General features: G+C 49.4%; 1 protein-coding gene across 1 annotated transcript in view; it reads left to right on the forward strand.

The window, feature by feature from the left end:
* The first annotated feature begins 9,972 nt into the window (after positions 1-9,972).
* Positions 9,973-18,228, forward strand: part of RPH3AL (rabphilin 3A like (without C2 domains)) — a 31,408-nt gene continuing 23,152 nt past the window's right edge. Inside the window, exons 1-4 of the mRNA XM_054167007.1 lie at positions 9,973-10,076; positions 11,356-11,499; positions 13,445-13,574; positions 17,426-17,512. Of these exons, the coding sequence (XP_054022982.1) occupies positions 10,000-10,076; positions 11,356-11,499; positions 13,445-13,574; positions 17,426-17,512 (438 nt within the window). The 5' untranslated portion in view covers positions 9,973-9,999. The remainder of the gene's footprint in view (positions 10,077-11,355; positions 11,500-13,444; positions 13,575-17,425; positions 17,513-18,228) is intronic.

An 18,228-nucleotide genomic window follows, 5' to 3' on the forward strand; every position in this document is an offset into this window, starting at 1 on the left:
GAGAAACGAGGCTATTAAAAATTGACTCGGTGCTATCAAGATAAAACTCATATTTGGCCTTTTTAAATTTTTTATGCCAAGTCATATTTATTCTCTGTGACATCCAGCTCTCAAGACCCAGCCTTGCCGCCAGACTCCAAAGCATCCGTGGTTCTGTGGGGATCCCAACAAGCAAATTCCACAGCAGTCCAGGCTCTGAGACTGTTTCCTGTGCCTGTTGCTCCTGCCAGTACAGCTGGTTAAATAAGGTAATCTATCTTTTTTTTCTGAAGTTGGCTAAACCATGTGTTTAATTTATGTTATTGACTGTGTGGAGGACTACCCTGGAGTGAAATGTCATCTTGAGGGGCTTCCTTCCACAAAAACACAGGCTCTGTATTAATGCAAACACCGCTTCCTCCGATGGATTCTTCAACACTTGCTTAAAGCAAAACGCAGAATGCACACCCAGGCCTGAACTCCATTCAGGTCAAAGGAGGCTCAGGGACCCTAAGCACATCCTGTGCAGTCTTGGAGGGTGTGTGGAAGCAACGGGGCTTGCAATACCACTAGGTTTCCTCAGAGCAGGCTCTGAACAGGCAGTAAAAACACAGACTGAGGATTTCTTTTCTCTTTTGCTGTTCTTTTTCTCTCCCTCCTTTCCTGTCCCATGTCAAATTTACTGACTGCATCCACTGGATAGGACTAAGCCCTCATTTCTGTGCTCACAGGGTAGTGCAGAGGAGTAATTGTTTTCCTGTAGTTGTCTGGTGTTTCACTTCACCAAAAACTTTGCTCCCCACTCCCCAGCCTCCCTGTGCCTCATCACATTTGTACCACTCTCCAAAATGCAAAGCAAGACACTTTTGATGATGACAAAGTGTGAGGGGGTGAGCTGCAAGTGATGGTTGAAAGTGGAAGAAACGCCAGCACCTTGATCCCTCATCTGCTGTGCAGTGAGGTGGGTGAAGCAGGCTTTAACTTGGCATGTTGGGTCAGCATTGTTGGACCCATGCTGGGTCTGTGGTGGGTTCATCTTGTTGGGTCCACGTTGTTGGGTTCTCTTTGGATCCACACCATGCCTGCTTTGCAATCCTTCGTTGAGACTGAAGTTCTACCGACCCGGGGAGGCCATTCATAGGAATTCCAGGAGGAAGAACTCTACTGTGAAAAAAAAGTAAGACTAAATTCTGCTGCTGATCCCAGGGAAGATTCTGTAGCTGGGGTCTGTTAGCATCACTCTACAGATCTGGGCCATTAATTTTGAGAAGCAACCAGCTCTCCACAGTTGTCCCTGTCCCACCAAGCTCACCTGCTTGTGCTGTGGGTTGTATTTGGCTTGAATTCTTTCTTTCTCCTGCAAAATTAATTCCTCTGATGAAGTTGGATTTTACTGTGAGAGGTTTTTCTGTTTGTTTATTTATTGGCTTTGGGGTTTTTAGTTTCCTTCCAGGTTTTGTTGTTCTGGGCTGGATTTAGGATGTTGCTTTGGTTTGGGTGGGTTTGTGCTTTGGGCTGTTTTTTTGGTTTGAGATTTTTTCTGTTGTTTTGGAGGGTGTTTTTTTGAGTTTCAGGGGTTTGTTTTCTTTGGATGGGTTTGAGTTTTGGTTTAGTTTTGTTTGTTTGGGAGGGTTTGCTTGTTTTGAGGGGTTTTGTTTGGGTGAGTCTTGCTGGTTTGGGTTGATTGAAGGATTTGTTTTGTTTCAGTTGGGTTTCTGTTTTGTTTGGTTTGGTTTGCAGCTTTTTTGTTTGTTTGTTTGCAATTTTCCTTGGAGTTTTTAATTTGTTTGGGTTTTGGTTTTGATGTTATTTTGGGGTTGGAGGTCTTGTTGGGGTTTTGTTTGGTTTTGGAGAGGATGTTTTGTTTGTGTGGGTTGGTGGTTGTTTTTTTGGTGGATTTAAGGTGGTTGGTTTGTTTGGTTTAGGGTGTTGGGAGGTTTGTTTGGGGGATTTGGCCTTTTTGAGTGGCTTTGTGGTTTGCCTTTTTTGCTTTCTTTCCTCTCTTTTTGTTTTGTTTTATCTTTTCTTCTCACCGTTGCAGTTTGGGATATTTTCAAGTGACCTTTTTCTCCTGCCGGGGGGCTCCCGATTTCTCCCAGCTCACACCTGGGGAGCCGCCGGTTGGCCCCGCTCCGATCGCCGTCGCTCCGGGCCGGGCCTTAGTGGTGGCCGCCGCTGGGGGCGCGGCGCGGGGCCGCCAGGGGGTGCCAGGGGCCGCGGGGGGCGCCGGTGGCGCGTGGGGGGGTCGCGGGCGGTGCCGCCGGGGCTGGAGGAAGCGGCGGCAGCGGCGCAGGTTCGCTCCGTTTCCGCCTTGTCCCGTGGGAAGGGGGGGCCGGCTCCGTGCCGAGTCCCGGCGTGGCCCGTGGCGGGGCCGGGCGCGGGTTTCACCGGGGCAGCGCGGCCGGGGCCGGGCCGCAGGGCAGGTGGGTGCGCGTCGCGGGGAGCGGGCGGTGCGGCTCCGCCGGGAGGGGGGACCGGAGCTTCGTGCGCAGTTTCCAGCAGAGTTTTGCGTGTTGGTTAAGTCCTGCAGGCTGCAGGGAGCCCCCTGTGTGCGGGGCCCGTGGGGAACAGCCCCTTCCCGGGCGTGCTGGGACAGGTGAGCAGCTTTCGGGGGTCTGGGACACCCGGAGCCGGGGCCGCACTGGTAGGACAGTCATGTCTGAAATGCTGCGGAGCCCCGGCGAGGTAAGCAGCACGAGGCTGAATCTAGCCTGAGCACAAAGCTGAATTTAGGTGGAGTTCAGCCTCCTGACCGTACCCGGAGCAAGTGACATTAAGGCAGTGTAAGAGCTGTGGGAAGCTGAAAGTGACAGCTCCATTGGAAAGTGATCAACCCCGACAGTGTTGAGAGCTGTTGGGCTTGCACACGTTGGGTGGTGGGAGTAGCCCATGTGCATCTTACGGAGGATGGATTGGTACTCTGGCTTTTGGGCACTCTGACACGTGGTGATGATGGGTGCTGTTAGATGTGCAAATACAAGTGACATGCTGTGCCTGCTCCCTGGGTTTTTAGTCTGCTGCAGCTTGGGTCAGGTACTCACCAGGGCCTGGTCAAAGTCCATGACTTTCTTTTTGCTCATACCAACAATGTTCAAAGTGATAAAGGTCTTGGAGTTGCTGCTGGCTGTGCCTGTGTGTTCCTCAAAGTTGTTCTAGGATGTTTACACCCAGGGTGCTAGGGAAGGGTATTTCATCTTCCAGATGTGATGGCAGGCCTGGGGCTTGGATTTGTGCTGGGTAGTGAGATTTTGTTCAGGCCTGGGGTCAGGTTGCTCAGCAGTTTCTTTGCTGGCTGTTGAACAGTGCTTTTCCTGGTTCACTTGAGGTTACCCATGAAATAGGCTGGCATGGGGTTCTCCTGCAAGGAATTCCTTGACAAATGCTGGACTCTGCTCAGAACTTCCCTGCTGTGTCCAGTTCTTTCTAAGAAACTCGATGCTTCTCTGGAGCTTGGGAGGTGCCGACTCCTCCCTGCCAACCTCCAGCCAGCAGAAGGCCTCCTGAGATTTTTAGCATATCAGAATAATAAAATGAGTCTCTCTAATTGGCCATTTAGATGCTAATTTGCTTCTCCTAGGCCTATGCCAGATCAACCTGCCCGAGAATGTGAGTCAGAGCCTGCTGGCTTCATGAATTATTCACTTTGCACAAGGCACCTGCCTGGCTGGGGATCAGAAGGAAATAGGGCCAAAGTCTGATAAATAAAGATACACCTTGGCAGGTGGAACAGTGCTGGCTTTCCTCCCCAGCATCATAGGGTGCTGAGGACCTGGAAGACTACTTTGCTTGGGTGAAAACTGGTTCTTTATAGCTTACCATATATCAAGAAGCCATGCTAATAAGTACCTCTCATTAATGCAGGATTGTTGGTCCCATATGTCAGTTTTCTTGTGGAGCTGATTTTATCTTCCCACTCGCAGGACTGGCGTGGACCTCCAGGGCATTGTATTTTATAAGCTACTTAACAAGCTCTGTCTTAAAAGCACTTAGGCTTCTTGCCACTGCTGCTGGGATTGGGAAGCAGCTCGGGTGCACCAGAACTTTCTTTGTTTTCCCCCAAAACCTCATCCTCACTCCTTTTCCAGCTTGCCCTTATGTGGTAATGACTGTTCTCACATTGTGTGTGCTGCAGCTAGTTTGTGATTCGTTTGTGCTGGGCTTGGATGCATGGCTCTGAATGAGGTTTTCTCCTGCTTAGATTGAGCCTTTGTGGTGGCACATACAAGTAGAAAATCTGTCTGATTGGATTCTTCAGTTGTTGTCCCAAAGCTTGCCAAGGCTTTGTGGTGTTTATTTGCACATTGTGTTTTCTTTGTTGGCCCAAGCCGCAGAGCTGCAAGTTGAGTCTGATCATATTGAGTAGCTTGGCTTTCTATCTGCTGCTAAGGTTTGCACTGTTGTGGGGATTTGATATGGTGAGGGACTGCAAAAGGCCATTTCTGAGGCATGACCCTGTGCCCAGCTCTCTCTTCCGAAGAGCAGAGCAGGAAGGAGATGAGGGTCTCTCGGCTCTGCTGTGCTTGTGCTTCCTGCCTGTAACATGTTGATGCTTACAGCAGGCTCCTCTGTCACAGGAGGGGCCAATAAACTGCTCGATGTAGGTTTCAAGGTGTGGTTCAAAGTAGTTTGTGTGAGAGAAAAAGTTTTATAAAGCTCTGATTCAGGCCAGCACTTGCACAGTAACTGCACCGGCTCTGAGACTGTGTCTTACCTTCAAAGTCAAGTGTTTGTCTTCTATAGCCCCAAGGGTTATTCTGTCACTTTAAACGAGTCCTGTGCTTTGAAACACAGCTATGACAGTAGGAGCTTTAAATCAGGAGGGGAAGGCTTGTGTCTGGACTAAGTGGCCTTTCCCTGCCTGCTCACAGTTGTCTCCCTACTGTGTGACCAGTGTTTGGGAGGAGAATGGACTGGTCGGCAGTGGGTGGGAGGCAGAGGCTGGGTTAACCTTATCTATCTCTGCTAGTCATTTATCCTCTGTCATAGCAACAAGAGCAAACACTCACTTAGTTGCTAAGGTTTCCCAGGGATAATGGGGTCTGGTGCACAGAGCAGAGAGTAATTACACTGCCTGTTTGAGGGAGCAGCAGCTGAAAGGGAAAACAGGCCAGCACTGTACCTGCTGCAGACTGGGAGTCCTGGGGGAGGTGATGCCCTCAAAGCAGGAGAGTTAATTACACCGGCACGGCTCGGCTTGGGAATTGGGAACTCATCTCTAGCCAGCTGCTTAATTTTTATTTTTTAAATGAAGTATTTAAAAAAAATTGCCTAATTAATTTCCTATTAAAGCAAATTAATATAGACACGAGCTGCTTAGCTGAAATAACCAGGCAAATGAAAGCTGACTGGAAGAGCTCCTTGTGGGCCTGTGTAGGACACCCTTGTATTTGCAGGACTCGGAGGAATTAATGCTTCATGGCCACCTGTAATCAGCCCAGCTGCAGGAGAGCTTGGCTTTGGCTGCTGTGAGGAGATGTCTTCTGCTGCAATGACTGCCTCAATGTCAACAAGACCCTTTAACTTTGATGTAGTCAAGGTAAAGTCAAAATGTGTTTGAGCTGGAGGAGTGGGAAAGGGATTTGGTGTAGCAAGATGATGTTAAAAGTGGCTGAAAAAGCCAGCTGATAAGCTTGGGAAAGAAAAATGTTAAGGGTGTTAAATACAGTCTGGCTCAGGGAGTGCATGATCCAGGAATCTCTGGAGGCTGGGAGGGTATTCTGGAAAAGGATTGCTGTGCTGTGCTCTGTTGTTACACTCTTCTTCAAGCATCTACTATTGGAGCTGATCAGATAGCAGGTTCTGTGCTCTCTGGACCTTTGGTATGACCTGCTACGACTGTGCTGTTACTAAGGTAAAGACACGTGAAGTTCGTGTTGCTATTCTGCTGACAAAATTGCCCTTCATTTCACAGAAGAGCCTGAAATTCTTTGAAGAGCATTATGTCAGAAGGCTGTGTTTGCATACTGTTGTCAGTCAGGGCTAGGTATGGGATGTGCTGATATGGCAACCTCTTGCTGTTGTGGCCACCGGTTGTAGCTGGTGTCAAATGTGGTGCTTGTTGGAGTGTGGATCAAGACTACAGCTGGAAACACCTCCTGCTGCTGTTCTGCTGTGCTCTGGGGAGGTGTGCTGCAAGATCCATGGCTGGGTGGCATGGAGGGATCTACCCAAAATGCACCTGGAGGGTGTACTTCCCCACAGCCAGCTGCAGCTCACATTCATCCTCCAGAACAAGCGGGGACTGTCCATTGGGAAAGATCCTGTGGTCACTCTGCAGGCATGTGGGGCCAAGTCAACAACGTCATCATGCTGCCGTTCCCCTCACTCAGACCCCACCAGAAGACTTCTACCTCACAGACTGAAGTCATGTCCTCAGGTGCACTGTTCTCTGGCTGCAGAGTCCAAGTCTTATCATGGAGACAGCAGAAGCAGTGCTACATGAGGACTGCTGGCAGAGATGTGCTCAGTTCTGCTCCTGGTCCCATGCAAAGGTTTAGCTCTCTGCAGGGCTGTGCTTCTTCCTCGTAGCGCTCCCCTCAGCTTCTGTGCCAAGGGCAGCCAGGTGGACTTGGATTTAATGAGGTTTTGTTTCACATGACTTCCTCCATCATAGGAGGGGAACAAACAGGTGGTGGCTTTTTAAAGCAGGTCATAAAGTATCAGTAAGAGCTCCCTTTTGATTCTTAGTTCAAGTAAAAAGCAGCATATTGGGAGTTTTCTTTCTGTGGCATGAAGTATTTGTGCTTCCCTCTCGTTCTGTAGCAGCAGAGCCAAGGGCTGTGGATTTCTGATGCCCTCTCACTGCTAGAGACTGGCTGCTTCTACCCTTCCTTAGCTTGTTGAGCAGAGGACAGGGAGGGGTTGGCTTAGTGAGGTAGGTGCTAACTTGAGCATTTTTGAGAGAGAAAGCAGTGGGGGCTGGCTGCATGAGAGGGATATTTCACCATAGCCCATAGAAATGACTCCGTGGGCTGGTGTGGTTTTGCTATCTTGGTGTTTCTGATTAGGCACCGCACTGCCTGTCCTGTTCCAGAGATAAGAGAGATGATGCTTAATGCTTTCCAGATACTGGCACCATTTCTTTGGCATGGTTCTCATGGCCATGCAAGATACTCCTTTCCCTCCAGTGCTCTGTTCCCACCCCAGCAGACTGTGGCCTGCGGACCCATATTGTTCTTGTTTCCTTTTCTGAGATAGTTGTGTCAAACCACACCAGGCTTTTTTCAGAGACAAAGGTGCAAAGCCACCTGCAATGCCACATTACATCAGAGGGAGCAGCAGATACCCAGCCCTGCTGAAAGAAAATTTTCCTGTAAATATTTTGGGGAATAACCTTTCTGAAAGCTCTTTTGGGATGTGTTGCATTTCTAGGCTGTGCTTTGTTTTGCTTCTCTCTTTGCAGATGCTGCTCAGGGAATGGTGGAGAAAGCAAGCATATGCTGAGTAACAAGAGGCAAAAGAGCATGACATTGCTTGTTTTTGTTCAGTCATGCTGAGAAAAGCACACTCTGGTATGAGGCTGGAGAATGCATTCCGGTCTCTCCTGAGAAAAATGCTCAGCTGATGTGCTCTACTCTGACTTGCCTTCAGCTCTGTTCAGGCAGATAAAGCTCTGCAAAGAGGAGGGGCAGATGTGTTCTGCACAGCTTTCCACCCTGGAAGCGCAGCTGCTGGCAAAACCAATTCCTTTGCCCTGACCGTGGTTTGGGGCTTTTCTCCAGCTCTAGGTGTCTGCTGAGCATCCCACAGCTGCCAAGCACTGGTCACACTGGTGTGGTTGTGTGTGTTCAGCCTCGACAGCAGACACGGGGAGGGTGTGGGCTGTGCTGCTCCTCAGGTGGGTGTGAGTAGGAGGAAAGAGTATGTGGTGTATCTGAAGAGTAATTTAATATATGCATTTGTGTGGGGCTACACATGCATGGCTTGGAAAATCGCTGGAAAATCCCAGGTCACCCATTCTATGTGAAATTGTAGCTTCTTTCTGCTTCTAACGCTGGCCCGGGGGCGGGAGCCTCCATACTCCTGAGCTGTTAATGCTTGATTGCTCCCCGGTGTGTGAGCTGCTGTGGGACGTGTGTGGGGACTGTGTTCTCTCCTTGCTTGAGATCGTGAGGAAGATGAAAAGAGCAGGAGGTGTTGTGGGACAAATGGAAAAGCAAACCCACAGCATGTGTAACACTGAGCAGAGTAGGGAAAGTAGCTGGTGAATTGAAGGTGCCAGGGGTTGAAGGATTTCTTCTAGGCATGATCCCTTTCAGGAATAATCACCTTAACTAATGTAGTGAAGGTTTCAAAGATTTGTGTGACGATTGTGGAAGGACAATTGTCTGACCTTGCTGACCCAACCCTCTTTCTCTGCCAGCCCTTTCCTGCAGCCTTCCATCTCCACTATGCCTCACTTGTCTGTGCAGTTGGACTGTGCTCCTGAGCATGATGATGAACTGTTGGAGTCTTCACCCTTTTTGTACATCTGCACCCTTGCAGTCTGTGCTTTGTGTGTAATTCCTTGTCTTCTCTCTTTCCTGTTGTAAGCACTGAGTTTTCAGATTCTCTCCAGAACCCAGGTGGGAACTAACTCACTGTTTGTAACTATTGTGGCTCTCAAGGCTGCCGTGGGGTTTGGCAGGAGGCAGCTGTCAGCTCTCTAACAGGGATCAGTTTCTGTGCTGGGGGGTGAGTGCTGCGTGTGTGGCACGAGCTCAGCTAGGGAGGAAGAGGTGGATTTGCACAAGCAGTGTGGCTGCCTGTGTGGGAGGGCCAAGGCCGTGCAGCCTTCGATGTCTCTGTGCCTGGCACGGCAGCAGAGAGCTCTGTGTGTCAGCAGCAGATAGCAGGAGGTGCAGCACAGGCTGAGCCACAGGCACTGCCGGGGTGAGTGTGCTGGGGATTGAGACCGGAACATGTGCTTTCTTGGGAACTACTGCACAGTTGGCAGGTGATGTACCTTGCCTGCTATTGTATCTGATTTGTATTTGCCAAACAGCATTAAACACGTTATCTCTGCCTGGCAGGGTTGGTTTCAAAGCTGGCAAGTGTCAGTTCTAGGAAAGGTAAGTATTAATAGCTGAAAATTTATGTTAGGGCTGGTAAGGCACTTGCTTAGCTGGAGAAAAGCTCAATACATCAAGACTACTTTTGCCTCCACTGAAATCTTTTGCTGCACCTGTCCCTTGCTGCTTTTTGTTCATCTGAACTGGTGGTAGGACTCAGAACTGCTTAGCTGCAAAGTCACTTTTGGGGATGCTTCTCCCATGAGCAAGTGGAAGTTGGCTCTTGCCTTCACTGATCAGTTTATGGTGAAACTGGCACTGAGCACAGGGTGTGACTGTGCTGGTTACAGGAGCTGCAGCGGGGAGAGCTGCTGCCAGAGGTGCTGTCTTGAACATCAGAGAATGCAAACAAGCTGCTATTGTAGGCTGCAGTTATAAATATCAGACTATTATGGAGGCAGTTCTAATGAACGGAATGACTTGCCGCTCTTCACACTGATTGTCGCGTGGGTTTTTGTTTGTTACCCCATTAAGAGGTAAAAAAGACAAAAAAGGCAACTGTAGTTTCTTTCTGTCCTTTATAGAGTGGCTTTCTCTGGCAGTGCTGCAGCCTTGGGGCTCTAAAGGTGCTGGGGCAGAGATTATTCTTCCACAAGCAATGCTTTTCTCTAGTTTGGAATGAAAAATCAGAACTGACAAAGAGTCTGTCTCTTTTTGGAGAGTACCATAAAATCTAAACTTCCAGCCTTGTCTTCAAGGTATTTGGTGGTATTTATGGGCTTGTATTTTAGGAGGGTGATGGCGTGTTTTGATTGCTGGCTGTGGGTGAGAGTCTGTCTGCTTCCACCGTGTGTGACACCAGCAGATCTCCTCTGTTGCAGCTGCCAGAAGAGTGTCTCTTTGGGATGGGTAATGAGGCTGTGCCAAACACTGCTCTGCGCATTCTTGAGGGTGGAGTGGCAGCTGTGCTCAGTGCTGGTGTTTGCTTCTTACAGGTGTGATCCCTGCCTCTCCTCACCAGCCTGCTGCCATGGCTGACACGATTTTTGGCAGTGGGACGGGCCAGTGGGTGTGCCCCAATGACCGGCAGCTGGCTCTGCGTGCCAAGTGAGTCCTCATCGCCCTCTTTCTCTTCTTACAGCCTCAGCTCTGGCCTGGATTGTTTCCTGCTATCTGTGTGGAGCACTGGTCTTGTCTACAGCCCGACTGGGAGGCAGGAGACATGTAGACCTAAGAAAGATGCTGCTTGGGTGGGACAGGAGCTGTTAAACCGGAGCTTGGTGCTTGGCTGCTGTTTGGAGCTGCCAGCCTGCAGTGGAGTTTGCAGCACGGCTGGTGTGTGTGGAGATTCCATCCATTCATCCCACCACCCCTCCCCTGGGTGGAAGGAAGGGCTTAGAGACAGGCTTGCATCTCTGCAGTGTCCTAAATGTAATTGATAGTGTTCCCCAGCTGCCAGCACTCTTTGTTTTAGGAACATTTGATCTCATTTTCCTCTGAAGTTAAATTACTGCATAACCTAAAGACAAAAGGGGTGGAGGTGAGTCAAGCACTAGAATTGCATTTGCACTGCCAACTCAGTTCTTACCTGGACCACTGGGGTCAGCCTGCTGCAGAGCAATAGAAAACAGGGGGCTCTCCTGTAAATGAGAGGACTGCCTGACAGTGAGCAGTGCACACCTCTGCTGCCTCTCCAGCCTTCACCTCAAAGCCTTATTAAGACAACTGTGTCTGAGAATGCCTTGTGTTCTACTAGCAGCCATGGCTTTATCCATTGACCTCTAAACCTCTACTGAATGGTAATTAATTGAGCTGTGAAAGCTCGTGCCTGTCCCCAAGTGAGCTAAGGAGAAATACCAGCTGCTTTGTGTGAGGCATGGAGGGAAGGGGCTCACTGACATCCTTCTGCAGGTCTGGGTTAGAGCAAGGGAGCAAGTTGCCAAATTAATATTTCAAGGTGTGCTTGGTGATGTTTTTGTTTGAACTGAGGGCATTAGAAATGTGTGATCTGGAGGGAGAAGGATGCAGATAATCCCTGTGTTCAGGACCCTGCTGTTGGCATTTGTGGTGCCTGGAAGCAGCACTCCTCTCTGCAGGGATAGCCAGCCCTAGGTGTGCTGGTTTTCATTATGGGCAGAGCCAACCAGGAGTGAGGATGTAGAGTGGTAAAATACAAACTGGAGCAGAAGGGGAAGTGAGAAGGCAGAGAGAGGCACCACTGCTGGAGGAGTGACTTAGTGATCTGGTTAGTGAGAAGAGACTCCTGCTTTGGGTGTTAGCCAGAGAAGACTTCTCTGATGGAAGACTGACATGGGCTCTGTGTGCCAGGCAGGGGTTTTGTGCTTTCCTTTCACAGTTTAATCCTTCCCTCCACCCCCTCCCACAGGCTCCAGACAGGCTGGTCAGTGCACACATTCCAGACTGAGAAGCAGAGGAAGATGCAGACTCTGAGCCCAGAGGAACTTGAGGTCATTCTGGAAGTCATCCGCAAGGCAGAGAAACTGGACATGATCGAGCAGCAGCGCATTGGGTACGGTCACGTTCATTTGTCCGCTTCCCTCAGAAGGAAAGGTCAGAACAGACACAGGAGTGGCTCTCCCAGCTGCCAGAGCTCAGCCTCCATCAGTCAGAGCACCCCTTAGTTCATTTATTTTCCTCTTCCCATGTTGCTTGTTTGGAAGTAATGAACATTGGGTAGGATGTGATGTTTTCCTTCTCTCCATGTCTCAAGCCTTCTTCACATCTTTTTTAAGCCCTAGGGCTTGCTTTGGTTGCAGCCACTGTCAAAATCCCCAGTAAATGCAGCCTGTGCTGCTGTGCCAGTGGCACTGGAAGAGACTGGGGAAGATGCTGAGCTGTGCAGCTGTATCCACTGCTAGTGGACATAGTGGCTGAGAAATCACTGCTGGTAGCACAGTTAGGTTTTTTCCCTTGTCTGTGGCAGCCCTCTGGGCTTTCTCCTGGAGCAGTGAATGACTTTATGTTCTGGTTGGCTGAGCCCTCTGGAAGGGGTTTGCTAGCCTGAATTATTTAATACTTTAATACATGGGCACCCTTTGCTTTCAGTCCTGCTGGAGATCTAGCCTTGTCTTTGTCTGTGGTCCTCCTACACTGACTGCCTTTAAAGTTGGGAAGTTCAGCAGCCCTGCAACGTTTCCCAGCAGTGTTTTGTGTTTGCAAAGCAGGAAATCCCAGTGACTCCCAGCCTGTGTCCAGCAGGCTCAGCTTCCTGCCCCTGTTCTTTGGTCTGCCCCTGTGCAGTGCACATTAGCAAGTGCTAACGAGAGCTGACAATGATGCTTGTGTCATGTGTGGGATATCCCAGAAGCAGCCAGTGACCCGGAGGGGCTGATGATCATTCCTGTGCAGTTGTTTGTGTAGTTGCAGAAAGGGACTGCCTGGGTGCTCCTATGCTGAAGGCTTCTCAGAAATGCTTTTGTTAGCTCCTGGGAGTTCTCCTCTGCTGAAGTCAAGGATCACAAATACACTAACGATGGCTCAGCCTGGCTGTGCTGTCTGACCTCATCACCACAGGCAATACTTCTTTCAACCAGACCTTGCCTTCCTCTTAGCATTGGACTTGGTTGATGGGACATTAGTGCTAATGAGAACTGGGTGGCATGGATAGCAGGAGAGCAGTTGTGCATGGCTGCAGCTGGTCACTGCCACTGATAAATGGCCTGGCTGTTATCATCCCCATCTACAAATGGATACTTGAGGATTGCCAAGCAGTGATCTCAAGACAGCAGCCTTTCTCTGCATGCTTTCCACATCCTGCATCCTAATTGCTTATCCTGCTTTCCCTTTCTTAGTCCTGCTGCTATGGACATTGTGCATACATATGTGCTTCCTGTCTTCCAAGCGTGCTCTTGAGCAAAGCAGGGAGTAATTCCTGGCATTCCTGTACTGCAGCCAGGCTCATTTTGCTCTGATGGCTTCAGCCTGGCCTTCCTGCCTCTAATGGGGTGTGGGTAAGTCATGTACCTGTAGTGCTGCTTTCAGGGAGTATATGTAAAGATGGAGCAAAGTTTGGCAGGTCTGATTCCTCTGTGCTTTCCCAGTGCTGTCTGGCTTGCCCTGATCTCCACAGGCAGGAAATCATTGTGCTGACATTGTGGCCCCCGTGACACTGAGCTCCTTGTGTGGGATCAAGCCATTCTTGGGAGCTGTGTGCCCTGCATGCACTGGCCAAGTCAGGCCTTTCGGTGGTGTTTGCAGTTTTTATTATTCAGGTCTTGGTGAGCTTTGGTGGATGGACTTACAGAGGTTTGTATCCCCTGAAGGCCAAAAGCCAGCTGATAGGAAACACTGAGTGCAGAGTCTGAAAAGAAAGTCCATATGGTCCCAGCAAGGGGCCCAAAACTGCAGAGAAGCAGCAAAGGTAGGCTGAGTCTGGAGCATGTGTCTGCAGGTTTCTGGCACGCCTCTGCTTCCAAGGTGAGTGCTGTGACCTCTGCTCTGCCTCTGCCCTGCAGGCGCCTGGTGGAGCGGCTGGAGAACATGAGAAAGAACGCGATGGGGAATGGCCTCTCGCAGTGCCTGCTGTGTGGTGAGCTGCTTGGGCTGCTGGGCAGCACCTCGGTCTTCTGTCAGGATTGCAAAAAGGTGAGTCTTGGATACATGGGCTCCTGCCTGCTCCTGGTTAGCAGATCTGTATAGGAAAGGTCACTGGGTCTCCTGCAAGCTGGAAAACTTCACTTGTCTTGGTTGGTGCTGTCACACCATCAGGTTTTCTCTTGCACCCTGGTTACCTTACTCCTCAGGATTCCAAAGTGTCTGAACTGCACTGAGCGCTGAGATGGGATGCATCAGCCCTGCATCTGGGTTTGCAGAGTGCTTCCCTAATGAAAATGGATGGAACTTTCCTTTTTAGACTACCTAAAAAATAGCCTAATCTTACCTCCCAGCCTTCAGCTTCATCTTTATTTTGTTCACTCTCTTTAAGGTTGTTTCAGCGCTGTCTCCTTTCTTGGTGCCCTGACCAGGAGAAGCTTGGAAGGATCACAGTGGGAACACACAGCCAGGCATCAAATCATATATCCTCTCTGTTTTTCCACATGCTCTGCATCTGGGTTTGGAGAGTGAGAGAAGGTGCAGAAATGGATTGGAGGCAACTCCTAAGAGGAGTCTGTGTGTGCTTTACTGTTGTTTACTGCAAGGTCTGTCCTTAGACCTTCCAGTCATGCCACTCTTCAGGGGCCTCAAGTCCATCTTCAGATTCCGAAGTGGTGTAGGGTTTCCAGCCCTGGAGCATGAATGAGCCTGTGCAGCATTGAGTGCCTGGGTTTGTGTGTGTTGTTGGCAGGACTGCACAGGTACTCCTGGAAAAGCAGCATCAGTGTTTGGGGAAGCTGCTGCTCTGCCGGCACCCTGGGGGGACAATTCTTATGTGTCTAGACTCTGCAGCCAATGGGTTAATCTGTATTGCTGTGGAAGTGATGATCTCCAAGGCAACCACTTTATCCTCCCTCTGCTGGGAGGCTGTTTTTCCTGCACTAGAAGACCATCTTTCCCTGGGGAGATACCTTCCAAAGTGACTTCGCCTTAGGGTATTGCCTGGGGAGAAGTCAGGGCACCTGCTGGTTGCAGGAGTGTTTCTGACTTGCTCATGGTAGGATGGAAGGGAGCAACCTGTGCTGTCTCTGTCCCTGGTGGCTACTGGAGCCAAGGAGACTCTTGCCAATGTCACCTCCTCTGTCGCTGAAGACATGTCCCCCAGAGCCTACAGCACAGTTCTGAGTAAAACCTGCTTCTTTACTGTGGAGTGGTGAGGCAGACAGGTTACCTCTGTGGTAAGCAGCCATGCAGGCCACAGTGGAGAACCTTTCATACTGGCATTACTACAGCTTTTGAGGTGCAGCTCATGCAGAGCAGGCTGTCAGGCTGGGCTGCACTGGTCCACAGTTGGCTGCAGCACTTTGAACCCCTGGGTCTTAAGCCAGGAAGAAAGTAGCATTTTAGGAAGGGGTGGAGAAGGAAGCAGCATTAAGGAAGTGGGAAGGGAAAGATCTGTTTTGATGGGAGCTACAGGGCAGCTCTCTTGGAGAGGAGCACTCTGTGTACAAGTGGCTGTGGAGACTAAAGGGCTGGTTGGCCAACAGGAGACAGCTGGCTTCTTCCTGCATTTCAAGCATGTGGAATAACAGGATGTGCTCTGTTCTTGCCTTCTTCCCTTGGCAATTATGCCCTCACCTCGTCCAAAGCCAGCTAGGTCACATTGCCACCAGCCTTTCTAGCTTCCTTCCTGGGAGCCCTGTACACTAACAAGGAGGCAAAAGCTGCTTCCAGACACCTCCCTTCCTTGTCCAGTTGTAGGTGGGAACCTCCCAGCTGGTGATGCTGCCTGAGCCTGGGGCTCTTGGGAGGGCTGTGACCATAAACCCCCCGAGAAGGGCTGATTGCTTTTCTTTTATGGTTGTCCCCTTTTTGTCTGGAGTCTGGCAGGCAGCTCAGGAGCATTCATATCCAGGGTGTGTTTTGCAGCTGCTTTCAGCTTGGCTGCACTTTTCAGCTGCATGCAAGCTCAGGGCACACACTCAATATTACCTGGGTGCCCTGGGCTGCGTCTCTTGCTGCTTTTTAATGTTGTGGAGTGAACCTGGGGAACAGTCAACCGGCTGACACAGCACACAGAGTAGACTTAAACTTGTTCCCTCTCATGCAGGGATATCCATCACTCATGCAGTGCTGTATGCAGTAAGCAAGGACTTGTCAGGGAATTATGGATTTTTAAAGTTCATATTTTTCTTGCTGCTGGTGCTCTGTTACTGTCTCAGACCTGTTTAATTCAGCAACAGGAATTGTAATAATGCATCTGAAACGCAGCAAAGAACTTTGCTCAGCAGAAGGCACTTGCTGAAGGTGAGGTTCTGTCTTTCTTGTTGCCTGATGGATTGATTTTTTTAAGTGCTGCTTTCTGTTTTATGAGGAATGCTTTTAATATTAGCTTTTTATTATCTTGGAAATAAATGCATGCTGGCAAGACAAAGATGTATGCAAATCCAGGAGTGTTAACAATAGCAGTGGTTAGACAAAGCATAATGTGTCATTTACCATGCAGAGGGGATCAGTAGGATCTATAAAAGGTGAACTGTACGTAGGAGAAGAAAGTGCTTTATCTTGTGTTTAATGAGGAGTGGGGCTGTGTTTAATGCCCTTGATTTTTATGTCTTCTTCTGAGGGGTTGTAAGTGATGCTCAGTTTTTCATCTTACTGCAGAGGAAAGGGAAAGCCCCTTTTTATAATGGAACTTTCAGAATTTATGGCTAGGAATAAAATCACTTGGAAAGTTCCACTAGAGGGAGTGTTTGAATGTGCTATACGTGTGGGGTTGGGATCGTTGAGGGTATTTAAGACTGAGTTACTCCCTTAGATTTTATTTGGAGGGAGGGAGAATTTGGAGTGTTTCAGATGGTGTTTCCTAATTACATGTGCAGTCTCTCTTGGCTTAGGGAGTACCATGTTGAGTACTGATGCAGCAAACCCAATAGGTTATTCCTTATTTCTCTGGGAGGATGAGGACAGAAACAGAGAGATGGAGAGAGGAGCAGCAACCTCTGTGGGGCTGCAGGTGATGCCTCCCACTTTGTGTGCAGCATGAGTCAGGGACAGACCTGCCTCTGGATTACTCTGACCACAACAGTAGGGTGCATTCAGTCATGCAACGAAGCTGTTGCCTCAGGCATCAGGATTCTGTCACTCCCTTCTTCCAGACAGGGTTACTGAGGTCTGAATGAGCCACTGAGACTTTGATCCATGGATACAGACCTCCTGGCTCCGAGGAGGAGCAGCCTGGCTGGGGGGGGATGAGTAAAACCTTTGCAGGGGTGATTAAATTCACATGTCTCTCTAGGAAAGGTTTTGCTCTCCAGGGCCCTCTTGTGAGTGGCTTTTGCTCTGTGAGAATCAAAGAATTCATCCAATTTCTCATTCAAGCTCTAAGCCAAGCCCGATACACATCAGCCTCATTGTATAATATGAGGTGATTCAGGTAGTAAATGCTTGGTAATGCTAGCAGAGAGATGAAAGATCCCTCTGCAGCAGTAGTGGCCACGTGGTACTGTCAAGCCTTCTGTTCAGGGACTGCTGCTCTCAGCATGGTCAAACCCACTTCCTAAGCAGCCACAAATCAGGAGCTGCTCAGCACCTGCTGAAATGGAGGGGAGGCCATGGGGTTGTCTCTTGGTCATGATTTACCCTGTCCAGTGATCTTCTTGCCCTGCATTCAAGGACTGTGCTGTAGATTTGCCTATGTCTTATGTCCATTCAAAGCTGAAGCAATTTCCAGCCATCCATGGTTCTTCAGGATGACTAAGAAAATTGTGTCCTGTGTAGGTTTTTAAGGAAGGCAAACCAGAACTGTAGGAAAGATGCTTCTCTCCTTTCTCCCTCCTAAGGGCTGTATGGCCTTACTAACGCCACTTTTTTCCTTCTTTTTTCCTCTCTCCTTCTTTCAGAAAGTTTGCACCAAGTGTGGAATAGAAACCTTTGGAGCCCAGAAACGTCCTCTTTGGCTGTGCAAGATCTGCAGTGAACAGAGGGAGGTAAAATGCAGCTGTGGAGGGATGAGGTTCAGCAGCATGCACTGTTTGTCCTGTGTCTGCTGAGTGTGCGTGGGCTCTCTCTTTCTGCTTGGGCACTTGCGAGGGAGCTTGGGATAGGCTTTGGGAGGCTTGGCTGGAGGCTAAGCAGGCTTAGTGAATACAAACAATAGTGACAGCTTTGGTTTGTGAGGGGGTGGAGGGATCAAAACCACCAGCCCCTGCAGCCTGTATGGTTTTGTGGGTCTTTTCTATCTATCGTCATAAAGAGACTGTTGCCTTCTGCTGCCACACTCTTTCCCTTCCAGCTCTGTGGCAAATAAACTTGGCTAACACTGGCTCTTTAATACAGCTGGAGAGATCTACAGCATAGCTGCAGCATTTGTCCCTCTAAAAATAACTGGGATTGCAGCTTTTAGGTCTGTTTTCCTCCCTGCCTGCAAAATCCTATAATTTGCCAGCATGTGAGACTTCGAATGCAGGTCTCTACATTTTTATACCCTTCATCCTTGACTTTATGCTGCAAAAAGTAATAGCCTGCCTCAATTCTTGCCTGCCAGCCAGCAGCCACCAGCATCAGGGCTTGCTGCTCCACAGCGGAGTCAAGTCAGTGAATTTGTTCTGTGATTGCAGAAGGATTTTCTCTTGTTCCCATCAATTTATTTTGGGCTTTTGCTTGTGGTCCTTGAACATCAATCCGGTGCAGCTATTTCTGACCA

This window comes from Dryobates pubescens, chromosome 13, assembly GCF_014839835.1.
Source record: "Dryobates pubescens isolate bDryPub1 chromosome 13, bDryPub1.pri, whole genome shotgun sequence".
Taxonomy (NCBI): Eukaryota; Metazoa; Chordata; class Aves; order Piciformes; family Picidae; genus Dryobates; species Dryobates pubescens.